The sequence below is a fragment of the Eptesicus fuscus genome, chromosome 7 (genome assembly GCF_027574615.1).
Source record: "Eptesicus fuscus isolate TK198812 chromosome 7, DD_ASM_mEF_20220401, whole genome shotgun sequence".
NCBI lineage: Eukaryota > Metazoa > Chordata > Mammalia > Chiroptera > Vespertilionidae > Eptesicus > Eptesicus fuscus.
This window is the reverse complement of record NC_072479.1, coordinates 20,784,279-20,808,625: the sequence shown is the minus strand read 5'-3', so window position 1 is coordinate 20,808,625 and position 24,347 is coordinate 20,784,279. Positions and strand designations below refer to the sequence as shown.

Sequence of the window (24,347 nt, the reverse complement as noted above, 5' to 3'; positions counted from 1 at the left end):
ATTTTTAATATTAATCACTCAGGATGGTCATTAACATTTTGAGGGGTTTATTGACCCCCTTGAATACATCATAAAAGCTATGAATCCTTTTCAGAAAAATGTACACAAATACAAAATTTGCAAATCATGAGGGAAAGGAATTTCCAGGTTACACTGTTGCTTTAGCAGTCAACCTGCTATTTTCGATGCCTGCTGTGTTCTTTGCTTCATTCATTCAACAAATACTGGAGGCCTTCAATGAGGCCAGGCACAGTTCTAGATGTTGGGTTTGCATATACTATAGAACAAGCTAGATACCTGCCCCTGCCTTTGCGGAGCTTGCATTCCAGCATGAAACAGACATTAAATGAGGAGACAAATAATATGATGTTATATAACGGTAAGTGTTATGAAGAAAACTAAAGGAAGGCAACAGTATATGGGTGAGTGAGGCTATTTTAATGGTGTGGTCTTCTCTGAGATGGTATTTGAGCAATATGTATAAAGTAAGGCAGTGGTCATAAGAGCTGAAAGAAGAGCACTGATGGCAATGAGAACAGAAAGTGCAAAGGCCCAGGGCCCTTTTCTCCATGCAAGATAAAAGGCAAAATCCGGGATTCTGCACATTTTCTTCCTCCCATAATGAATAGCTAGCACAGTTCTCAGAACACAGTGCTGGGTTCTCGGATTGCAGGCCCTCCTCACTTCCCCATTTTAAATCCTTAGGGGTGGGGTTGGGTGTGAAGTTTAAAATGGGGAAGTGAGGAAGGCCTCCAATCCGAGAATCACCCATCAGCTCCCTCCTGCAGGCTCCACACTGCGGATCAAACCAGAAAACCGCATCCTCCCCCTTCCCCCTCCTCCGCAATGTGCCCTGACTGGGAATCGAACCTAGACTCCTGATTCACAGGTCCATGCTCAACCACTGAACACACCGGCGGGACTCCAATTATTAATATAAACTTAAAAAAGAATACCGCTTGTTAGTTCCTAAGGATGTGTGCGTGGGGCAGTGATCTTGTGTTTTTTGTTTGTTTGTTTGCTTTTTGAGTGATGTGAGTCAAGTTGCTAGCCACTAAATGGAGCATGTTAGGTGGCTCCCAGTACGCCCCCTCCACCCCTCAGAGAGCTCTTTCCCGCGAGACTACATTTCCCAGAATGCCCGGCAGGCCGGGAAGGCACGTGGAGTGGTGTTTCCCAGGACCCGGCTGGAGGCAAGATGGCGGGCTCGCGGTGAGCAGACGTCAAGGTAACCGGTGCCTTTTCCTCCTCCGGTCCAGGAGTCCCTAAAAGCTAGGTTGGGCAGGCCCGGAGGGTTTGTCCGCGGTGGTCGCGGCCTCCTGCCTGTCGTTCGCGGCTGGATAAAGCCTCTGGCGTCACCAGTCCCGGTCCGTCCTGCCGAAGGGCCGGCGTGAGGCCGGCGTGTGGCCGCGCATTTCCTATGGGTGCTAGCGACGCGCCTGTGCCCAGCGTTCGGAGACTCCTCCAGGCCTAAGGCTTTGGGATCTGCTCCGGGATGTTGGTCCCCGTGCTCCTGGTAGCCTGTTCCTTAAACTTCGGGCCCCCCGAGGTTCTCTGCAGTTTTTGCTTCGGGGCTGAGTTCCGGGCCCAGTGATTTACCCTCAGAATTACTCTCCCTTCCTGGGGTGAAGAATCTGACCCACTTCTGGGTGAGCTGCCTCTGGGCCTCGGGCAGAGGAGACCGCTCCCCCTCCTTGCCGTGTTTTGTTTCTGGGTTTGTGCTCAGAAGACGGGTTTGCGTTCCACTCTGGCCACCTACGAAGCAGAGGTATAGTGGGCAGAATCGTTTGACCTCTTTGAACCTCTGAATGCTGTGAAATGAAGATGCCTACTTCTCTGACTTGTGGAAGAGCACACCAGGTGTAGGAAAGGGGGTGTAAACGGTAAAAAGCACGCTGTGAACTCCAGGATAGGAGTGCTAATGTACCGACAGGGTGAGGAATCGACCTGCGTAGTGTAGTCCAGCAAACATAACTGCGTGCTAATTCCATTTTGTCTGTACGGGGGAAGGGAAGAAAGCCATCAGGGCCAAAAAACAAGGGATGTGGCAATGCTTATATTTTTTTATTCACAGTCGCCATGCAGGTTGTGGTTTTCCCCATTTACCATGGAAGAAACTGAGGGTCATTTAGTTAATAACTTGCCCAGTGTTTCCCAGTTTGCGACTGACTCTTGGAAGTTAGTCATTTAAACTTTGTACTTAGTTTCTTTCTTTTTTTTTTTAATATATTTTATTGATTTTTTACAGAAAGGAAGGGAGAGGGACAGAGAGCTAGAAACATCGATGTGAGAGAAAAACCCATCAGCTGCCTCCTGCACACCCACTACTGGGGCTGTGCCTGCAACCAAGGTACATGCCCTTGACCGGAATTGAACCTGGGACCTTTCAGTCCGCAGGCCAGTGCTCTATTCACTGAGCCAAACCAGTTTCGGCTGCACTTAGTTTCTTAATGAATAATGAATCAAAATAAAGATACCTCTCATGATTAATAGAGAAGTGAAATGGTAATGAAGGTGCCTTGGAAAATTAAAAACCGTAAACATACAGGGTGGAGCAAAGGTAGGTTTACAGTTCACATGGAAAATAATACAATAATTAATAAATAATAATACAAGAATAAACTGTTTCATGTACTCACAACTGTTGACCTATTTTTGCCCCACCCTGTATATAAGATGGTGAAATTATCTTTGGCACTTCAGGGTGTTAATATGTATTCGTCTAAATCAGTATTTTTTTTTAAAAAATCAGTGATAGGCCAAGGATAGGCCTTGTTCAATATTTCTTTTAGTCAGAAACTGAATACTACTCTCAGAGCTGTAATATCTATGTATGGTACCTGGGACGTTGTACACAGACATTAGCATTATTATGAAAGAGGATGCTCTGTGTAGCATGTGTGAGTGCCTGTTTCTAAGGGTAATCCCACATTTACTGAGCACTCATTAAGTGGAAAGAACTATACTATGTGCTGAGAAATTTGCATTTAAGAGAAATTGTCAAGGACATAGTTCTGGGGTTTCTGATCATGTGTTTTGATAATGTTGCTCTTATGTAACATGGAAATGGAAAGTTGTTTAAAAGTTTTGCTTTAGGTGATTGTGGTTCTAGGGTAGTGATGTCTATCTTGTCTTTGTAATGGTCAGTATATTGTGTCATTTTAATTTACCATAGGTATCAGTGATTGATTGATTTATTTTTTCTCTCTCACTCAGGGATGAAAATAGGTATGCCTAGAAGCAAATTTTAAAAGCATTTTCTCTTCAAATCTTTTTCTATACCACCTGATAAGCATCTTGATTCACCATGGCCGTATCAGCAGTGAAATGGGCGATATCAAACAGAACTATTTTGAAACATTTATTTCCAATCCAAAGTAAGTGAGTTTTTAATGTGTAAAAAGAGTCTTAAAGTTTTTCAAATATAGAAACATGTATTCATTCTAGAAAGTTTAAAGCATTCACTTATTGTATGTCTTAGCAGGAGGACTAAGTGGACTCTGTCCCTGGTAGGGGGTGTGCAGGAGGCAGCTACTGGCACTCGATGTTTCTCTCTCACATTGATGTTTCTTTCTCCCTCTCTCTTAAAATCAATAAAAATATATTTTTTAAAGTATGTCATAGAATAGTATCTATTGTATGATCCCATTTGTACATATAAAAGATATTCTACCACATATATGTGTGTGTATATATGTACAAATGCAGAGTAAAACGTATGGACCAAATGGGTTATCTGTGTAGACCACAAGTGGGATTTTAACTGAGGGCAATTGAAAGATTGATAAAGAGAAACAAACTTTCTCTGATTTGAGTCATATTTATTATATTTTCACATATTATTTTTTAATATATTTTTTAGTAGTAGTAAACATCCTATCTAATAAAAGAGTAATATGTAAATATGTAAACCACCACTTTGCTACACCCACCAGCCATGCCCACCAGCCAATCAGGAGTAATATGCAAATAAACCCAACCAAGATGGCTACAGCCACAGAGAGCAGGAAGGGAGGCTTGGGTTTCCCCGGCAATGGAGGAAGCCAAGCTTTCCACACACCCTGGCTGGCCTAGGTCTCCACTCAAGGCTACAAAGTTTCAATGATAGAAGAGACATAAATCCAAAGAGAAATGGCGGCAGCCATGGAGCTGGAAAGAGCAGGAGGCTAGGGTTGCCCCCGGCAATGGAGGAAGCCAAGCTTTCCACACACCTTGGCCGGCCCAGGCCACCGCTTAAGGTTACAAAGTTTCAATTATAGAAGATACGTAAGTTCCAACAGAAATGGCTGCCACCGCAGAGCAAGCAGAAGGCTTGGCTCCGCTCCAGGCTACAAAGTTTCAATTGTAGAAGATAAATAAACCCCAGATACCAGGGCCTCCACTTGGGTCGCCAGGGGGCGTGGCCGGCCTGCAAACCACCACAGGCACCTCGCCCCAAGGGAACCCTCACCCTGATCTGGGACACCATTCAGGGCAAACCAGCCGGCCCCCACCCGTGCACCAGGCCTCTATCCTATCTAATAAAAGAGTAATATATCAGATTGTACCATCACTCCAACACACAAGATGGCTGCCCCCATGTGGACACAAGATGGCCAGCAGGGAGGGCAGTTGGGAGGGATCAGGCCTGCAGGGGAGAGCAGTTCGGGGGGGCCAGGCCTGCAGGGAAGGGCAGTTAGGGGTGACCAGGCCAGCAGGGGAGCAGTTAGGCATCAATCAGGCTGTCAGGGGAGTGGTTAAGGGGTGATCAGGCTGGCAGGCAGAAGGGGTTAGGGGCAATCAGGAAGGCAGGCAAGCGAGCAGTTGGGAGCCAGCAGTCCTGGATTGTGAGAGGGATTTCTGGGCCTAAATGGGCAGTCGGACATCCCTCGAGGGGTCCCAAATTGGAGAGGGTGCAGGCTGGGCTGAGGGACCCCCCCCCCCCTTGTGCACAAATTTCATGCACCGGGCCTCTAGTCAGTAAATAAAGGGCAGAATTACAATCCCATCTTACAAAGATAATCAGTGTTAATGTTTTGGTGTATTTTCTTTGTGTTTTTATCTATATATTTAGCCATTTAAAAAATGTAATTTTAACCTACCATTTCTAAAGAAATGCAACATGGTGTGTTTTTTTCCAAAATCTATTAATACATGTTTGAAAGCCAAATAGCAACCCGTTTAAATAAGTAGATAATTAAAGTTTTATTCCCCAGCCAACCTTACTTTCACCTTTTTTCCCCACTGTCTGAACACTATTCTCCCATTTCTAAAGTAGACATAGTGAGAGGGTTCCCTATGGTTTGCTTTTGCATGTTTAGCTACATCAGCCAAATTTTTTAATTTTATTTTATTGATTTTTAGGGGAAAGCGGGAGGGGGGAGAGAAACATAAATTGGTTGCCTCCCATATGTACCCTGACCCGGGTAACCCACAACCTGGGTATGTGCCCTGACCCTGGAATTGAACTGGCAGCCGTTCCAAGCATGGGCAGACGCTCAGCCACGTGAGCCACACGGGCCTGGGCAGCCTACCTTTTATGCATTTCTGCCTCATTTGAATCTCTTTGTTTGTTTCCTGTTTACTCTCATTTGCAATAGAATGTTTATTGAGTTAAGGGGGAAAGAGTTTGAAGAGTAGGATTAAAAGTATAAGTAAAAGTATAATGAACTAAGTAAAAGGAGAAGATTGCTAAGAGACTTTTGATGTAAAAAATCAGAGTCAAAACAAAATAATAGTCAGCCCTTGATTGCCTGGGAACATTTTTGTTGAGAACTGTGAGTGAGATCCCTGCTGCTTAGCCTCCCCTTTGCCCTGACAGAAACCCAGCCCCAAGACTGATGGAAAATCAGACCTAATCAGTTTTTACCTTATCCATGTCCGGAAACAGCAGTTAGTCCTCACTCAGGTTAATCTGCCCTAGGATAAGTGAAATTTGTCTATGTGTACTTTACCCACTAGATTGTAAATTTGTGCACTGTCTAATTTATTTAGGTTTCCTCAGTGCCTCTCATTCATGGTAGGTGATAAATAATGTTGAACTGATCTGAATGGATTGGAGTTGTCAAAATATCAACTTAACTAGAAATTAATGTAAGTTATCCCAGAAAATTGTTCCATTATCACTTAGTCATCCTGGTACTCAGTGACTACCCGGCTTCTTGTATCCTGAAGCCCCTTATTCTGCATAATTTCTATTACTATTATTGGAGTATAGAATTACTATTATTGCTATTTTATACCAAAAGAAGAATATTGAGATTAGAGGCAAAGCAAAACCATGATTAAGTTCAATGAGCAAAAATAAAAGGGCCTCCCTATATTTCAGAAGGAACTTCTTAAACCTTCCAAAATATACAGTCAGCATGAGATGTGAAACATTTTACACTTTTTTAGCATATTACGTCGTTTGATCTTTACAACTTTGAAGATGAAGGAACTTGAGTTCTCTGGCCTTCAGAAATGTACCCAGGGTTGTATACGTGGTAAATGAGAATTGTGATCAAAACCTAGGTCTCCCCATCTTACTTTGCCCAATACACTTCCTGCTGTACCGCCTTTCCTGTAGTAACTTAAAATATTGAACATTTGTAGATTAAGTGGGGTTATCACCTTTTATTTTTTTTAATTTTTTAAAATATATTTTATTGATTTTTTACAGAGAGGAAGGGAGAGGGGTAGAGAGTCAGAAACATCAATGAGAGAGAAACATCCATCAGCTGCCTCCTGCACACCTCCCACTGGGGATGTGCCCGCAACCAAGGTACATGCCCTTGACCGGAATCGAACCTGGGGCCTTTCAGTCCACAGACCTACACTCTATCCACTGAGCCAAACCGGTTTCGGCTGAAAAGGCATTCTTGAACCTGTACAGTTTTGTTTTGTTTTTTAATCCTCACCTGAGGATATGTTTTTATTTATTTATTTATTTTTAGAGAGGGAGGGAGGGAGGGAGGGAGGGAATGACTAAGAGAGGGAAGGAAAGAGAGAGAGAAACATCAATAGGTTGCCTTCCAAACGCTCCCTGACCAGGGATAAAATCTGCAAGCGAGGTATGTGCCCTGACTGGAATCGAACCCACAGCCTTTTGGTGTACAGTAAGACTAACTAAGCCACTTGGCCAGGGCTATACAGTTATGTTTTGTAACTTTTCTGTGTTCCCTTCTCTTTCCAAATACTTAATCCATCCTAACAGGGTTTATCATTTTTATTGGAAATTGTTCACTTGTCTGTCTCTCACCAGACTTGCACCCTTTCTGAGGGCAGGGACTGGATCTTACTTGTTGAATCCAAGGCCCTTAATACATCCCTATTTCATAGTAAACAGTAACTATTGTTTGAATGAATGAAGCTAGCTTTACATCTATGTGAAAACATATCCTCAAATTAACAAATCCATTTTATTTTTTGGGGTTTTTGCAGATGGAGCTTTATACTGTGTTTGTCATAAATCCACATACTCTTCTCTTCCAGATGACTATAATTGGTATGTATTAAAATTCAGTTGAAAAAATAACAGTCTGTTAGCTGTATCTGAATGGATTTAATTTTATTTCTTATTTGGGGTTTTTCTGCTTTTTTTATTCTTTCTTTAATTTTTTTTTTTTAATGATTTCAGTGATCATGTTTACCCAGTCTATGGGCTTATAACTATTTTAAATAAAAATCATTATCATTGTATTTCAGTAAATACTTTATTTTAAGACAGACATGCTGTTAGAAATGCTATCTTTTCTCCCTGAAGCATGCTTTAGAAGTTTCTTGGAAAACTTAATTAGTTTTTATAGTTTAGTCTTAGGGTGTATATCTATTAGCTTATGCAGTTATTTACCTTATCTTTTGCTTGACATTGAATCATTGTAAATCACAAATATTTAATTCAACCACAGTTTATTCTAGTCACTCTGCTAAGAACTGGGAATAATATGAATAAGATGTTGTCTTTTTTTCTCTACAGCAGAGTCTGATGTGCAGAAACCAATGTATTTTCTTAAGCTACATTTTTTATTGCAAATTTTAGTAAAAATATATTTCCTTCCCTGTTGACACTTTTGGTTTAAAAAATTTTTTTTTTTTTTCAGTTTTAAATAAATTTTTATTGATTTTAGAGAAGAAGGGAGAAGGAGAGAGAAATAGAAACATCAATGAGAGAGGATCATTGATTGGTTGCCTCCTGCATGCCCCCCACTGGGGATTGAGCCTGCAACCTGGGCATGTGCCCTTGACCAGAATTGAACCCAGGACCCTGATGCTCTATCCACTGAGCCAAACTAGCTAGGGCAGAAATATATGTTTTTATTGATTTTAGAGAAAGGAGAAGGGAGAGAGAGGGAGAGAGAGCGAAACATCGATGAGAGAGAAACATTGATTGGCTTCCTCCTGCATGGCCCCCACTGGGAATTGAGCCCACAATCTGGGCTTGTGCCCTGACTGGGAATTGAACCTCCTGAACATCAACCTTCTGGTTCATAGGTCGATGCTCAACCACTGAGCCACACCCACAGAGTGACACTATGTAGTTTTAATTGTACATTTAGTAAGTGTCTAAGATAGTGATGAAATTAGGGTCTAATTTGAGCCTGAAAAGAATGAATCTTATAGGTGCATTATGTAAAACTGCATCCTTCATTAAAATCATTTGATAGACTAAATGTTCATTGTATTTAATCTTAAATGTTCATGGTATTTAATCTTAATATCATGGTGAAACAACCTTATCCTGTGTTAGCTAAAATACACTTTATAGTTTAATTGCTGGTCTCGCTCAAATCTGGTTGGTGTTGAAATTCTAGTAACTTAAATTTATCGATATCTAGAAAACATATATGTTGAATAAAAGCTGAATGCTGTGCTCCTTAGAATGTCTGTAGATCTAAGTACAATATTAGTTGCCAGAGTTTTTGAAAAAGAAACTTGGTAAGTTGGTACCTGAAAGAATGAGTTCCAGTCAGAGCATTCTTGGAAGTGTTTAGAGGAATACTGCCAAAATGTGTTCTTCTGAGGAAATGAATGGAGAGAAGGGATAATATTCAGTAGTTCCCAAATTTGTTTGACCTATAGAATTCTTTTATTGGAAGCTTCTTACAGTTGTACTGTTCTGCCAAAGGCACTTGAAATGCTGATCTAGACAGATGTTTCTTTATAAATAGAAATTCAGGTGATCCTTTACCTGGAAGATTATGTACTTTGCTGATCTTCAGCTTTAATAATTCAACCAAGTAATGTCCTCTGACAACTTTTTGAAGTTGTTAGATAAGAAAAAGAAGTTCTAATAATAGTGACAAACATGAAGGTCTCTTCCAAAAATCTGGATAGTCTAAAAAACAAATAATTTGAAGAATAACTTAGATGTAATAGTGGGTGAGGCCTTAGAGGTTTGTTGTGGTAGTAAACTGACATGTTTTGTGGGGTGGTTTGAGTTGTTCTCTATTATATGGTACTAGAGGCCCAGTGCACGAAAATTCGTGCACTTGGGGGTGTCCCTCAGCCCGGCCTGCCCCCTCTCACAGTCTGGGAGCCCTCAGGGATGTCCTAAGCCACAGTCTGGCCTCCCTCTACGGGAGGCAACCGGGCTGATCAGGGGAAGGCGTCGATCCCATCACCACGCTGCTGCTGCCTCTGCCAGCCGTGGTGGCTGCGAGGCCTGAGTGCCAGGCCTTGCAGCTGCCAGGGCTCACTGCTGCCTGAGCCCACAGCTGCCGTGAGCCCCGGGCTTCGCAGCCGCTGTGGCTTTGTCCAGAGACGTCCGCCCTAATTAACATATTACCCTTTTATTAGTATAGATCATATCAGTTTGCCAATCCAGTAAAGTGGCATCTATTCTTAGGGATTTATGAGTAATTAACTGTTGGTGCCCCTCGTTAGGGCGCCATAATTGTTGGTGCCCCTCATTTGGGTGTCATAATGCCGGGGTTCTTGTCCCAGCCTTACAAAGGGTTCAGCATTCTGGAGAAAGGGGCTGCGCGTAGATGATTAAGAAGGAGTCCAAGGACGAAAGATAGTTTTGAAAGGCATTGGGGGGTCAGAGTAGCTTCAGCTAAAGGGAGCTGAAGACTCCTTGTCTCAGGACCCCGTGCTTTTATTATAACACAATTTGTCCCAAGGCAAGGTGAAATATACACTTCAAAGGGTGAGGTACCAAAGGGTATTATACAGAAGCATTATCAGTTTGGGGAATAGCCTAGGGCTGTTCAGGTGTTTGGCCAACAGGAGGCAATAAAGTGCCCTGAGCTGTCTGGCAGCAAACTATTATCCTATTCAGGTTTGGGGGAAGTGCCATTTAGCCATTTCCAACAGGTAAACTACATATGACTCAACCCTGTTGAGCTCCCCAAGTTTCACCAACCTTTTGGTAAAACTCTTGTAATTATTACATGCTGGAATTGGTTCTCGGCAATTAACCCATTGTACTCCATAAGCATCTGTAGACGCAAGCCATGGACCTTCCCCACACACCACGTGCGTCTATTAAAAAGAAAATATTTTTCCTAAGTGACAGTCCTAACCAACTTTAAAATAATTTTTCGTAAGAATTTTCAGCTAAAAATATTCAAGAACACCTGAATTGTGAGTAATTTATTTTTATAATATTCATTGCAAATTGATTTTTTAAATTCAAAATATTGTGGCATGTGGGGATGGTTTCTGTTTTGGATGCATGGCAGTTAACTGGTTAATTTTAGCTTTAAGAGTATCATTCTGCCTTGAATACAGTGTAACTGTTTCTGAAATATTCTTTTTTAGCAAAGTAGAACTTGCTTTGACATCTGATAGCAGGACGATAGTTTGCTACCATCCTTCTGTGGATATTCCATATGAACACACCAAGGTATGTATGAAAAAAAATCATATAATTTTTAATTTGCTGTTATAAGTATTCACACTTCCTTGTGGTATCTAAAGAGAAGGATTTCCATGGGGAGGGATGGATTTTTTTGTTTGTTTCTCAACTAATAAACTGTAGATTGGACTGTACAAATAGAAACATTCTTGAAAACATTTTACTGTTAGAATAAAGTATGTTCTTTCTGAATGCAGATTAACAAATCTCATGATGATAGTATATAACATTAAATAAAAATCCTCAAACAAACTAAATAAATAATAAAATGAAATAAAATCCTCAAACATGACTTAAAATTTAGACCTGACTTACTTACCTCTTTTCTCCAAGAAGTAGGGCTGCAACTCCAGTGGGTCCTTTGATTCTCTAGACCCTGGAAAGCATATTGTATACAAAGTTCCTAGTCATATGTAGAAATACCAACTAAGACTGGCTTTAAGAAAGTTAAAATGATTTGTATCTTTGCTTTTCTGGTCATTTATATTTGAATCTAAAGCATGTTGATTATCTTCCATAGATCCACGTAGAAAGATCCTTCTTTTTCTGCTTCTGCCTGGTATATGTATTATTAAAAATACTAATATTCTAGCCTGGCCAGTATGGTTCAGTGGTTGAGCATTGCATTGACCTATGAACCAGGAGGTCACAGTTCAATTCCCAGTCAGGGCACATTCTCGGGTTGCAAGCTCAATCCCCCAGTACAGGGTGTACAGGAGGCAGCCAATTAATGATTCTTTCTCATCATTGATGTTTCTGTCTCTCTCTCCCTCTCCCTTCCTTTCTCTGAAATCAATATATATATATATATATATATATTTTAAAAAACTAATATTCCAAAAATGTTTTCCAAATTTAGTATTTCTCATTTAGGAAAATAAAGATATTCCACCAGAGGCAAAAAAATAATGATTGGAAAAATAAAGTAAAAATATAAGTACTAGGCAATTCTTTTGTGTTTTTTTTTTTAAAAATATATTTTATTGATTTTTTACAGAGAGGAAGAGAGAGGGATAGAGAGTTAGAAACATCGATGAGAGAGAAACATCGATCAGCTGCCTCTTGCACACCCCCTACTGGGGATGTGCCCGCAACCAAGGTACATGCCCTTGACCGGAATCGAACCTGGTACCCTTGAGTCCGCAGGCCGACACGCTCTATCCACTGAGCCAAACTGGTTTCGGCGAGGCAATTCTTTTTGGTGGTTGATTTAATGGAAATTTTTGAACATCACATTTTTAAAATTCATAAGAAATTAAGAAAATTCAGGATGACAGTTACAAATGTTTTATGAAGTTGATATTCAGTTTTATCTTAGTTTTTCCTTTTTACTGAAACATTCATGTACCCTTTCTTTGAAGTTGATCAAGGAGATCAAGTACTGCCTAATAATCAATTCTGAGTCTGCCAGAGGCTTTTGGTACAGACTTCGAAGAATCCAGTAATTCCTATGTCTTTTATCTGTATGCCTGGAAAACAGAAATCTCTTTTTAATCATATAAAGCAGAGAGAATTTGTGATGTATTAGGATTGGGTCTGCTTGGGAATAGGACCATAGACCATGAATATTTACTAACACTTGAAAATCACTTAACTTTTTGATAATATTTAAAACATTTGATCTTTAACAATACATTTAATAAAAGAGAGGAAACTGTAGGTTCCACTCCCATATTTGCTGATACCTCTCAGGATCTGATAGTAACTTGCAAAGACACTTACTAATATTTTACTTTACAAACAAGAGACGATAAAGTGTCTTAAGGAGCACTTTTTCTTTTTTTTTTAAAGTAGGTTTTTATTGATTTAAAATTCTTTAAAATAAATTTATATCACTTTATTTTTTCTGTTTGAGGATATAAAATAAATGTTAATAGCCACCTACCATTATTGAACTCTTAGGTAATGAGAGACAGCTAAGCATACTCTATATTATTATTTCACTTAATCCTCATCAAGTCTTTATTAGGTAGCTATTACTTCTTTGATTTTACAGAAAGGGAAATGAAGAGCTTAAATAACTTGCTCAAAGTCACAGAGCTAATAAGTGATAGAATCAGAGGCTGAAACCCAAGTTCTTAACCTCTTCATTATACTTCCTCCTTATTCCCTCCCACATTACATTGAGCAGTTCCTCATTTCTACTTCTGTCAAATTGTTACTTCTAAATCTAACTTTGAAGGCCTTTTATAATTTGGTTTCTTAAGATCCATTTTTTGTTTTGTTTTTAAATCATTAAACCTTTACTATTGTATTTGTTTTTTAAATGTTTTTATTGATTTGAGAGACAGAGAGAGAGAGGAATGGAGAGGGACAGACAAAAACATTGATGAGAGAGAAACATCAGTTGGCTGTCCCCTGCATGCCCCTAACTGGGGTGGAGCCCAAAACCCAGGCATGTGCCTTGACCGGGAATAGAACCTGCAGTTTTTTGGTGTAGAGGACGACAATCAGCTAACTGAGCCACACCAGCCAGGGCGAGATCTTTTTTTTAATTACCTCTTTATCATGTGTTCTTACCTACATTTCTTTACTCATAAGGTTTGGTTATCCCTTGTAGAATACATTCTACCCTCTGACAAGGGTTCCATTCTACTTCTCACTGATATCTTTGTTACTTTGCATTTCTGATACACTTGTGCCACCTTCATGGATTTATATATTGCCTTTTAAAGAGGTCTTATTGTTTCATGTACATAAGCTAAGTAAATGTAAGTGTATGCTAAAACATACTCAAATTACCATAAAGCATTATTTTTTGTCATTTCAGTCATGTAAACACATTGAAGTTTTTCCTGCTTCCATTATATATAAGAAATTTTTTTTTTTTTTTTTTACAATTTTTTTTTTTTTACACAATTTTCTTTTTATTTATAAGGAAATCAAGTATATACTCACCTTGTCCAGGCTGTCTATCCCCACCTAAGAAATGTAATCTTTACTAAATCAATCTTCAAACCCACCCCTTTCCCATGCTTTTTACTGGCATTGACTTTAAAAAAATTTTTTTTATTATTATTGATTTTTTAGAGAGAGGAAGGGAGAGGTACAGAGAGACAGAAACATTGATGAGAGAGAATCATTGATCAGCTACCTCCTGTACACCCCTACTGGGGATCAAGCCCGCAACCCCGGGCATGTGCCCTAACTAGGAATTGAACCAGCGACCTCTTGGTTCATGGGTTAATGCTCAACCACTGAGCCACTTTAGCCAGGCTCTTTTTTTTTTTTTTTTTAAATATATTTTATTGATTTTTTTACAGAGAGGAAGAGATAGGGATAGAGAGTTAGAAACATCGATCAGCTGCCTCCTGCACACTCCCTACTGGGGATGTGCCCGCAACCAAGGTACATGCTCTTGACCGGAATCGAACCTGGGACCCTTGAGTCCGCAGGCCGACGCTCTATCCACTGAGCCAAACCGGTTTCGGCAAGGCTCTTTTTTTTAATTGAATTCATAGGGGTGACATTGGCTAATAAAATTATATAGGTTTCAGGTGTACAATTGTATCTACATCATCTGTATTTTGTGTTCACCACCCAAGGCAAGTCTCGAGAAATGTCCTTTTCAATGAAAGATTTTGCATTGTATTTTACTTAAATTTTATTCAAGGTAGAGACTGTAAACTTTGAATTAAAAATAATAATAGGCACAATTTACAGTTTTAAGAAATAGAAATTAATGTAATAGGTCTTTTTTATTGAGGGGAAAACAGAACTTTAAATAAGAACTTTATTATTGGAAAAGAAACCCAAAACTTGATGTGAGAAGAAAAGTATTTCTTATTCTTTAGTGAATAATTCAACTAAGTGAAGCTCTGTTCTAGTAACTTACCTACCCACCTTGAAGTACTGTAATGAATTCTTGAGAATAATAATTGTTTTATCATAAACTCTATTAAATGCTGGCTAACATTCCTATATTTCGATGCTGTTTATTACTGATTATTTTTTAGCCTATCCCTCGGCCAAATCCTGTGCATAATTATGAAGAAACACAGGATCAAATACTGAAAACCAGATTAGAAGAAAAAGATGAACACTTAGAGCAAGGACCCATGATAGAACAACTTAGCAAAATGTTCTTTACTACTAAGCACCGTTGGTATCCTCATGGACAGTAAGTTCTGTTTTCTTTTCTTCAACTTGCACTAACACACTGAAAGAACACGTAACTTACCTTCCATTAACAAACTTTTGCATGGGGAAATTAACACACAGTATGATTACCTACTATATATTTAAAAATGCAACCAATTTCTGAGTATTAGTTTTGTATCCTGCTACTTTACTGAATTTATTTATTAGTTCTAGTAGTTTTTTTGGTGCAATCTTTAGGGTTCTCTATATACAGTATCTTGTCATCTGCAAATGACAGTTTTACTTCTTCCTTTCTAGGTTGGATGCCTTTTCTTTCTTTTTCTTGTCTCAATGCTATGGCTACTACTCCCCGTACTATTGAATAAAACTTGTAAAGTTGGACATCCTTGTCTTGTTCCTGACTTTGCTCTAAATTTTTTCTTGTCTCAGGAATGCATCTTCTGTTGTGATTTTCCGTAAGGCCTCTAACAAACACAATATTTTTAGTACAATGTGTGGGTGCTAAGTTATGGTGTGATGGAATATTATCTTACCTAATTATCTTCACACCATCTTAAAGTTGTTCAGTTTCTTTTGAAATAGTAGTTTATTTACAGTAGTCTTTGTGATGGCCCACTGGTAAATGTCCCAGTGATTCTTGGAAGGTTTATTCCCAGAGTTCAGCTATCAAGTTATGTGGGTTCAAGCCTAGCTGATGAGCTGCTGCTGTCCAGGTCGAGGGTCTCTGCCACAGAGAGGGGCCTTGGAGAGCTCTCTTTATTGCCTCAATTCTATAAACATCCTTGCCCTTTTGAAGGAAGGAGGCTGGGACCTGAAACTGGGCTCTTGTTTCCACAACTGAACCAGCCCAGGACCTAGAAACTAAGTCCTTAGGTTTTTGGCTTGTGGTAAAAAGAGCACATGTGTTATTTTGCATTTTCAGGAAAGTTACATTAATGTTTTCTTAAGTTGCATCAAATGAGCATGTAAGCGATGTCCCTGTGAAAAGAGGTTTAAAACCTTTCAGGTGCCCACCCCTGACTCTTCAGTTTTCTCTGCCCATTCATTAACTACTGTCCTTTGTATGCCAGTGTCTCTAAGATATCTCTAGGGGAAAGATGGGTAAGAGACAACTTTGTTGATACCATTCTTTCTTACAGTGCCTCCTTCCAAACCACAGTTAGGTTATTTGCCCAGACTACCTCTCATGGCTTGTTTTCCATTGGCCTGGCCTCTGCCGGGCAAATCAGAGTTGGGATTGGAGGCCCCCTACCTCAACTTTTAGCTCTACTTTGTTATATACGTTGGGTCTCCTGTTAAAAAGAGATTCTTTTATTAAACCTTTAAAGTAAAAAAAAAACAAAACAAGAAAATTTATGTGGGTTCATCTAATTTCCATTTGAGCTAGGAAGGTCACAAAGGTGTTCCTCATTATCTGATTCTTAATCAAGGTCAGCAAAAGACTTATGATCCCAAGGTGTTGCCCCACCTCATTCAGTCATAAAATACCTGCATCTAATTATTGGCCTCACCCAAGGTGGGTGGGTGAGAGTGTAGGTAGTATGATTGTACAGAATTGATGCTGAAATAGTGGCCATTAAACATTGGTGATTAGGTTATGTGAAGTAAAAACTGCGAAATCTGTGAATTGGATTTTGCTTTTTCCTGATTCTAGTGATTTATTTTAGGATGGCAAATCAGAGTCTTAGATTTGGGCTTTATTCTGAGACTGAGTGCTAGAACTGTTTGAATTCTTAGTGTGGGAAATGACTAATGAAGAAATCCAGGACAGTGGGTTTGGGTTTAAATTGAACTTTTAGTTTCCTACCCTCTGCCTTTGCCTGAATTACTTTTTTTAATTCAGTTCTGCAAAGATTGATTTGAAAAATAACATATATATCCATGAGGCTCCTGCTGTTTCCTGTTTGATGATATCATAGGTAATGAAAACAAATTAAACTGACTTAGCTATTACATTATATTTACTTGAAGTCATGGAACTTTGAACATGAACATATTCTTTGAAAGGTACCGCTTATGTACTAGTAAATCCATTTGAAATCCATTTGTTTTGTTTGCTTGCAGTAATTTGCTTTTTAAAAAAATATATATTTTATTGATTTTAGAGAGGAAGGGAGAGGGAAAGAGATATAAGCATCAATGATGAGAGAGAATCATTGATTGGCTGCCTCCTGCACGCCCCCTACTGGGGATCGAGCCCGCAACCCGGGCATGTGCCCTTGGCCGGAATCGAACCTGGGACCCCTCAGTCCGCAGGCTGACACTCTATCCATTGAGCCAAACCAGCTAGGGCAGTAATTTGATTTTGATAACCACTCTAAATGAGGACATGATTCTGAGCTGCTTTGCTCTCACAGCTACCTCTGAGGTATCTCTTGTTGGCCTTTAGTATTGCCAGTATCTGTGTACAAGTTTTTCTTTTCTTGAGTCTTCTTCAGTTGGCATGAAAGAAATCAAAAGCGATGGAGCATTCCTTACAGTATAAGTATTTCCAGAATACATCATTTTAGCAGTGTTAACAGAGTTCCTTCAGGTCGTATTTGAGCATCTGTTATTTTTCTCATTAATTCAACCTTAACAACTTTTTTGAAACTATTACATTTCTAAAGTTCATATATTACCTTAGTTTTTCTTCCTGTTTCCCTGATTCCTTTTCATCTTCTCTATCTCTAAATTTTTGAGTGCCCTAGGATCAGTTCTTGGATCTCTCCTCATTTCTGTTTGATTCTTATCCAGATTTATAGCTTTTAAGTACCATCAGAATGCTAATGGATTCCAAATCTCTCTGGTCACCTCTCCCCTGATCTACAGACCTGTTTATCAGCCTCCTAATAGGTATACCTAACTTATTGTGTCTCTAACTGTACTTCTGCTGGTCCCCCACAAACCAGCTGCTTCTGCAGCCTTCCCTATCTATGTTAACACCATATCCATTCTTCTAACTGCTTGGCCAGAAACTTTTGTGCCACTCTTGGCTGTTCTCTGTCTCACACTCCACATCTTGTTTATCAGCAAATCCTGTTAGCTTTGTCTCCAAAATGTATCCCATTTGACCATTTATCACCTCTTCCTCTGCCACCATCTTGGTCCATACCACCATCTCTTGCCTGGCTTATTATAGTGCTTCCTAATTGGTTTCCTGTTTCTGCTTTCGCTTCCCTCTAGTGTATTCTTAGTACATAGCCAGAGTAACCCTGTTAAAACTTGTTAGTTCTTATAATTTTTCTCTTGAAAACCCTGCAACTGCTTCCCATCTCATTCAGAGAAAAGCTATAGGCCTTAACTAGTACCTACCAAAACCTACATGATCTGACCCCATTACCTTTCTACCTTCATTTCTTACTGATCCCTTCCTTGTTTACTCTGTTCCAGCCCTATGGCCTCTTTACATGCCCTTCCTTTCACCTCAGAGCCATTGTACTTGCTGTTCACTCTGTGTAAAAAGCTCTTCCTGCTGTTATCAGCAAAGCTAGCTCGCTTCCTTCAGGTTTTTACTCACTATAGCCTTCCCTGGGCAACTTATTTATTTATTTTTTTCCTGTTTTCTGCATTGGAATGTACTCTTCATGATGGTGGGGGGTTTGTCTTGTTTTGTACACTATAGAATCCTTAGCACCTAGAAATAGTACCTCACACATAATAGATACTTATATTTAAAAATGAATGAACAGATTAATGAGTGAATGATTCTGATTCTTTTCTTTAAATTTATTGGGGTAACATTGGTTAATAACTAAAAGTTTATGTGTACAACTTTATAATACATCTGTATATTCCATTGTGTGCTCATAAATACATAAGTAGTAAGTGAACATAGCTCCACTAAATGTAAAGTGGAAAGAAAGTGGAAGAAGGCTATATGGAAGATAAGACGGATCTGGAAAGTAATTCTAAATTTCTGAAGTGTAGAGCAATCCTATAAATGTACAAATAGCAATACTATTTTATTTAAATAACTAGTTTAATATTTTCCATGGAGGAAACAAATATTAGCTGGTATCATTAGTAGGAAACGGATTTGAGAATTAGCTGCAGTGTGAACCAGGAGGTAAAGTTTTACTTTGGATTAAAAATTGTGGACAAATCTTCCAGATATCACTGAGTCATTATGTAATTTAAGAAGGGTAATGATGTACCTGTTAATTTGTCAGGAGCACTCTCAGCTTAACTCTTTTGTTATTAATAGGGTGGGTTTTATTCTCTATGATAAGTTATAAAGATACTCTAAAATTAATGTACTTATTTCTGGTTAGTGATTGTAGCACATATTGAAAATCCATGCATGATAAGACATCTATAAATGCTATTGGACTATTTGACATTTACTGAGCATGTTTTAGAACTTGACTTTGTTAGGTTTAGGGCTATCAAGATCTCAGGCATTTTGAAGTCACTCTTGAATAGTGAAAATAGTTGAGCAATGTAAAAGCTAGATCACATTTAATATTTTTAGGACCACAGACTTCATTGAGAATTCTGAATTGAGAAACATATGAATCCATTTCCCAGAAAAATGCATATTCTAAATTTTATAAATAATTTCACAAAGTTTATGACTTCCATAACCCCTGCTGCATTGAGCGAATACCTTTTGGGGAATCTATTGCACTAGTACTGTGCCAATATAAGTACATGTAGAAATGGTTACATAAATGATTTGCTATACGTATTTTTCTAATTTAATTTTTTTCTATTATAGTTGACATTCATAATTATATTAGATTCAGGTGTATAGCATAGTGGTTTGACATTTATATAACTTAACAAATGATCCCTCCTAATAAGTGTTGTAGTACCTACCTGGCAACATGTATAATTATTGCAGTATTATTGACTGAAATAGTGGCCCGGTGCACAAAATTGGTGCACCGGTGTGTGTGTATGTGGGGTGTCCCTCAGCCCGGCCTGCACCCTCTCCTATCTGGGACCCCTCAAAGGATGTCCTACTGCCGGTTTACAGGGCTCGGGCCTAAACCGGCAGTCGGACATCCCTCTCACAATCTGGGACTGCTGGCTCCTAACTGGTCACCTGCCTGCCTGCCTGATTGCCCCTAACCACTCTTCCTGCCAGCTTGCTCGCCCCCAACTGCCCCCCGCCGCCGGCCTGCTTACCCACAAATGCCCCCTCCACTAGCCTGATCACCCCCAACTGCCCCCCGTGCCAGCATGCTCGCCCCCAACTGCCCCCCCCTGCTGGCCTGCTTGCTCCCACCTGCCTTCCCCACTGGCCTGCTCGCCCCCAACTGACCCCCACTGATGGCCTGCTCACCCCAAACTACCCCCCCCCCCCCCCCCCACTGTCCTGATCATCCCCAATGGCCTGCCTCCCCCAGCATGATCACCCACAACTGCTTTCCCATCCAGGCCTGATCACCCACAACTGCCCTCCCCTCTTGACCTCTAACCACCTCTACCTCGGCCCTGCCACCATGGCTTTGTCCAGAAGAACGTTTGGAAGGTCTCCCAGTCTAATTAGCATATTACCCTTTTATTAGTATAGATTCCCTATGCTATACTTTACATCCCTCTTACTATTTTGTAACTGCCAATTTGTACTTCTTAATCCCTTCACCTTTTTCACCCAGCTTCTCAACCTTCCTCCCGTTCATTCTCTGTGAGTGTATTTCTGTTTTGTTTGTTTGTTTATTTTGTTTTTTTATATTCCACATACATATAAGTGAAATTGTGTGATATTTGTCTTTCTCTGGCTGACTTATTTCACTGAGCATAATACCCTCTAGGTTCATCCATGTTGTCACAGAGAAGGTATATGTACTATTCTGTAACTTAATGTTCCATGTTAGTATATATAGATGTACTCCTTTTCAAATTAATTTCTATATTTCACAAATTTTTAATTTTAAAAAATAGTTTATTGACTTTTAGAGAGGAAGGGAGAGAGGGAGAAACATCAATGTGAAAGTGCAACATTGATCGATGGGCAGCCACCTGCACGCCCTCTACTGGGGATCAAGCCCACAACCTATGTATGTGTCCTGCTCAGGAATCAAATTGGCAGCCTTTCAGTACACAGACAATCCCCACCTACTGTACCACACTGGCCAAGGCTGTCTTTCACAAATTGTTAAAAAAGTCAACATCAGAAAAAATGTATAGGAAAGTTGCTTAAAATAAGCAAAAAATGCTTTTGGTATCTTTTTTGTTGTTAATCCTCACCCAAGGATATTTTTCCCATTGATTTCTAGAGAGAGTGGAAGGGAGGGAGGAGAGAGAGGGAGAGAGAAGGAGAAGGATGGAGAGAGAGAAACATAGATTTGAAAGAGACACATGAGTCACATCCGGGCTGGGGATTGAACCTGCAACCCAGGTACATGGCCTTGACTGGTAATCGAATCTGTGACCCTTTGTTCTGCAGGCTGACACTGTAGCCACTGAGTAAAGCAGGCCAGGGCTGCTTTTGATATCTTAATCATCACAACTAAAGAGCATAGGATACATGTATCATCATTTATAGTATAGAAATCCTTATATTGTATTTTTTTCATATTAGATTTAAAAAGTTAAAAAAATAATTTAACTCAGATCAACTTGCCAAATCTGGCTTTAGGGGAATTCTTTTGAAGACAACTTATCACCAAAACTGCATGTACTTTGCAGAAATTTTCTTAACTCAATAAAAAAAATAAGGTAATGCAGAGAAACAAAAAGAAAAATTCTTCATGGTGAAATTACTCAAAGATGATCACTCCTAACTATGCATTTTATTTTACATACTTTGTATCTTTACATAAGTTGTGTTAGTTTGCTTTATATGGTTTTATTTATACTGTAATTTAAATTTGCATCCTGTATCTCCCCCTGCCCCAATTAAAATTTTAACTATTTTTCTATATTGCTTTAGGACAGATTTCCAGAAGAGGAATTACTAGATCAAAAGTTATGACTGTTTAAAATTTTTAAAAAATACATATTGCTAATACTGCTTTTCAAAAATATTATACCAGCTAATACTTTAACCAGTCAGGTCTAATAGTGCTTATTTCACCACTCCTGTGCTTAGATTGGGCAGTATGAATTTAAAAATATTTGTAATTGCAAAAAAAGTTTCCTCGCTGTTTTAATTTTCATTTCTTTCATATTTTATGATATTGCACATTTTTCCATAAATGTATTACTGTTTCCTAGTATATATTAAAACATACTTTTGCAGCTTGAGTCCTCCATTTAGAAGAAAAAAATCTCTTTTCAAATAAAATTTTAATAGAGCATGTTGATATTGTGCTTTCTTTATTATAAAGATAATTTTTAGTTAATTATTAGTTTTTAACAATCATCCAGGTTACCATATTGAAGTTATCGTCAAGATCTGAATGAAGATTTTCCAAAATGTTTAATTAATAGAAAATAATTTTCACTCTGGGGAAATGTGGCTTATTAAGAACTATCTGAGATATATCTAACACCATATGTATATAGTTTGATTTCATTGAGTACTAATAAATAGATGGCAAAATAATAATAGAAATTTGATATTTCTGTCAGAAACACTTATTGAAATAAATTATCTTAAATATTTTTTTCTTTTCAAGGTATCATACACGTCGTAGGAAATTGAATCCTCCAAAAGACAGATGATATTGAGGTTTTCAGTAAAATGCTGTCCTGTTCTCATTTGCCATTTGAGAAAATGCAATCAGATATATTCACTACTATGTTATATAGTAAAATAATAATAAAATGTCTTTTCATCTATTAGAATGTGTATTTCTTTATATTAATTCTGGATTTGACATTCTTATTTAGAGAAACCTATTTTATTTTCCTTTGAGATATCAGTCTTCTATTTATTTTTATGTGACTAGTATGATGAAATATTCTACATTATCAGCCACATATTGTTAGTAGTGTAAATATTAAAAATGTGCATGGTTTCCTTCTGAAGATTTTAAAATTGCCTTTAAAATGAAACTCAGAAAGTCTACTCAGAAAACATTTTATAATGTTTGGGAGCGAGGAGGTTGGCATCTAGGATATAATTAAATTAGTTACATGTTATTTTATTTATTTATTTTTTAAATACACAACCCTCAGACTTTTGTGATGTTTTTTTTGTTTTGTTGGTTTGTTTTTAAAAATATATTTTATTGTTTTTTTTACAGAGAGGGAGAGGGATAGAGAGTTAGAAACATCAATGAGACATCGATCAGCTGCTTCCTGCACACCCCCTACTGGGGATGTGCCCACAACTAAGATACATGCCCTTGACCGGAATCGAACCTGGGACCCTTCAGTCCACAGGCTGACGCTCTATCCACTGAGCTAAACCAGTTAGGGCAATTAGTTACATTTTAATCAGTAACCATTATCTACTAGGTCCTTTACATACATCATTATTAAATTCTCACAATAATCCTTGGAAGAAAGAGCATCATCCTCATTTTATAGATAACGAACACTAAGTGACCTACCTACCTAGCAAGTGGAAGAGCCAGGATCCAAACTGTCAGTCTCCAAAGCTTTTTTACAGTGCATTGTAACAACAAAGGGTGTTTTCTTTCACCCAGGAATGTACTTTGCTATAAAGACTATATTATGTGGGTTGTTTGAAATTATTTTTAACTTTTAAATTTATGCTAGCTTTGGAACACATGCAATTAATATCACTAACCTAGTGTTATGAGAATGTTAATAGTATATCCTGCTGTTTTTTGTCACTACCAGCTTATACAAGGGTGGGCAAAATAGGTTATAGTTGTTTGTATGGAAAGTAACACAGTAATCTATACTAATAATAGAGGAATATGCTAATTAGCTGGGATGGTATAACGTCACATCTGAACAGCAGGGACCTGAGTCTGCATGGTTCCTGGCCGGGGTGAGGGACCTCAGGCTGCGCCCCCTGACCAGCGGGGCTTGACAGGGACCTCAGGCCATGCCCCTGCCTGGTGGGGCTTGATGGGGGACCTCAGGCTGTGCCCCCCACCCCAGCGCCAGGCTGGGGGACCTCAGGCTGTGTCCCCCGCCTGGAAGGGCTTGACAGGGGTGGGGCTGGCCAGGTCTGGGTCTCCTGCGTTTTCGAAGAGCGTGTGAGTGGTGGGCGGGGACTTGACTCTAGGTCCCGCAGCGTGCCCCAGACTCTGACAGGAGGGAGATTTTCATATACATTTTACTAATTTTCTTTCATCTCTGACACTTCTATTATAGAGAAAGGGCAAATAGCAATATTAAAACACTAGAGATTCGGTGTACAAAATTTGTGCACTTGGGGCTTCCCTCAGCCCGGCCTGTGCCTTCTTGCAGTTCAGGAGCCCTCAGGGGATGTCTGAATGACAGCTTAGGCCCTCTCCCGCCACCACTGCTGCACTCACCAGCTGTGAGCTCAGCTCAGGGCTTCTGGCTGAGCGCACTGACCACCAGAGGGCAGCTCCTGCATTGAGCACCTGCCCCCTGGTGGTCAGTGCATGTC

The 24,347-nt window shown here is 39.3% G+C and overlaps 1 protein-coding gene across 2 annotated transcripts; it reads left to right on the top strand.

Annotated features, from left to right (window-relative positions):
* Positions 1–1,149: 1,149 nt before the first annotated feature.
* MRPL42 (mitochondrial ribosomal protein L42) lies at positions 1,150–22,585 on the top strand. Of its 2 annotated transcripts, none has more exons than XM_054718798.1 (6): positions 1,150–1,228; positions 3,217–3,377; positions 7,402–7,465; positions 10,723–10,807; positions 14,776–14,939; positions 15,218–15,301. In XM_054718798.1, exons 2-6 carry the CDS (start codon positions 3,308–3,310, stop codon positions 15,279–15,281), a joined length of 447 nt encoding a protein of 148 aa, XP_054574773.1. In that variant the 5' UTR covers positions 1,150–1,228; positions 3,217–3,307; the 3' UTR covers positions 15,282–15,301. The 2 variants fall into 2 exon arrangements, with proteins under 2 accessions (XP_054574773.1, XP_008141983.2); XM_008143761.3 differs by lacking the exon at positions 15,218–15,301 and adding an exon at positions 22,471–22,585 and having other exon boundaries at positions 1,151–1,228.
* The last annotated feature ends 1,762 nt before the right edge of the window (positions 22,586–24,347 follow it).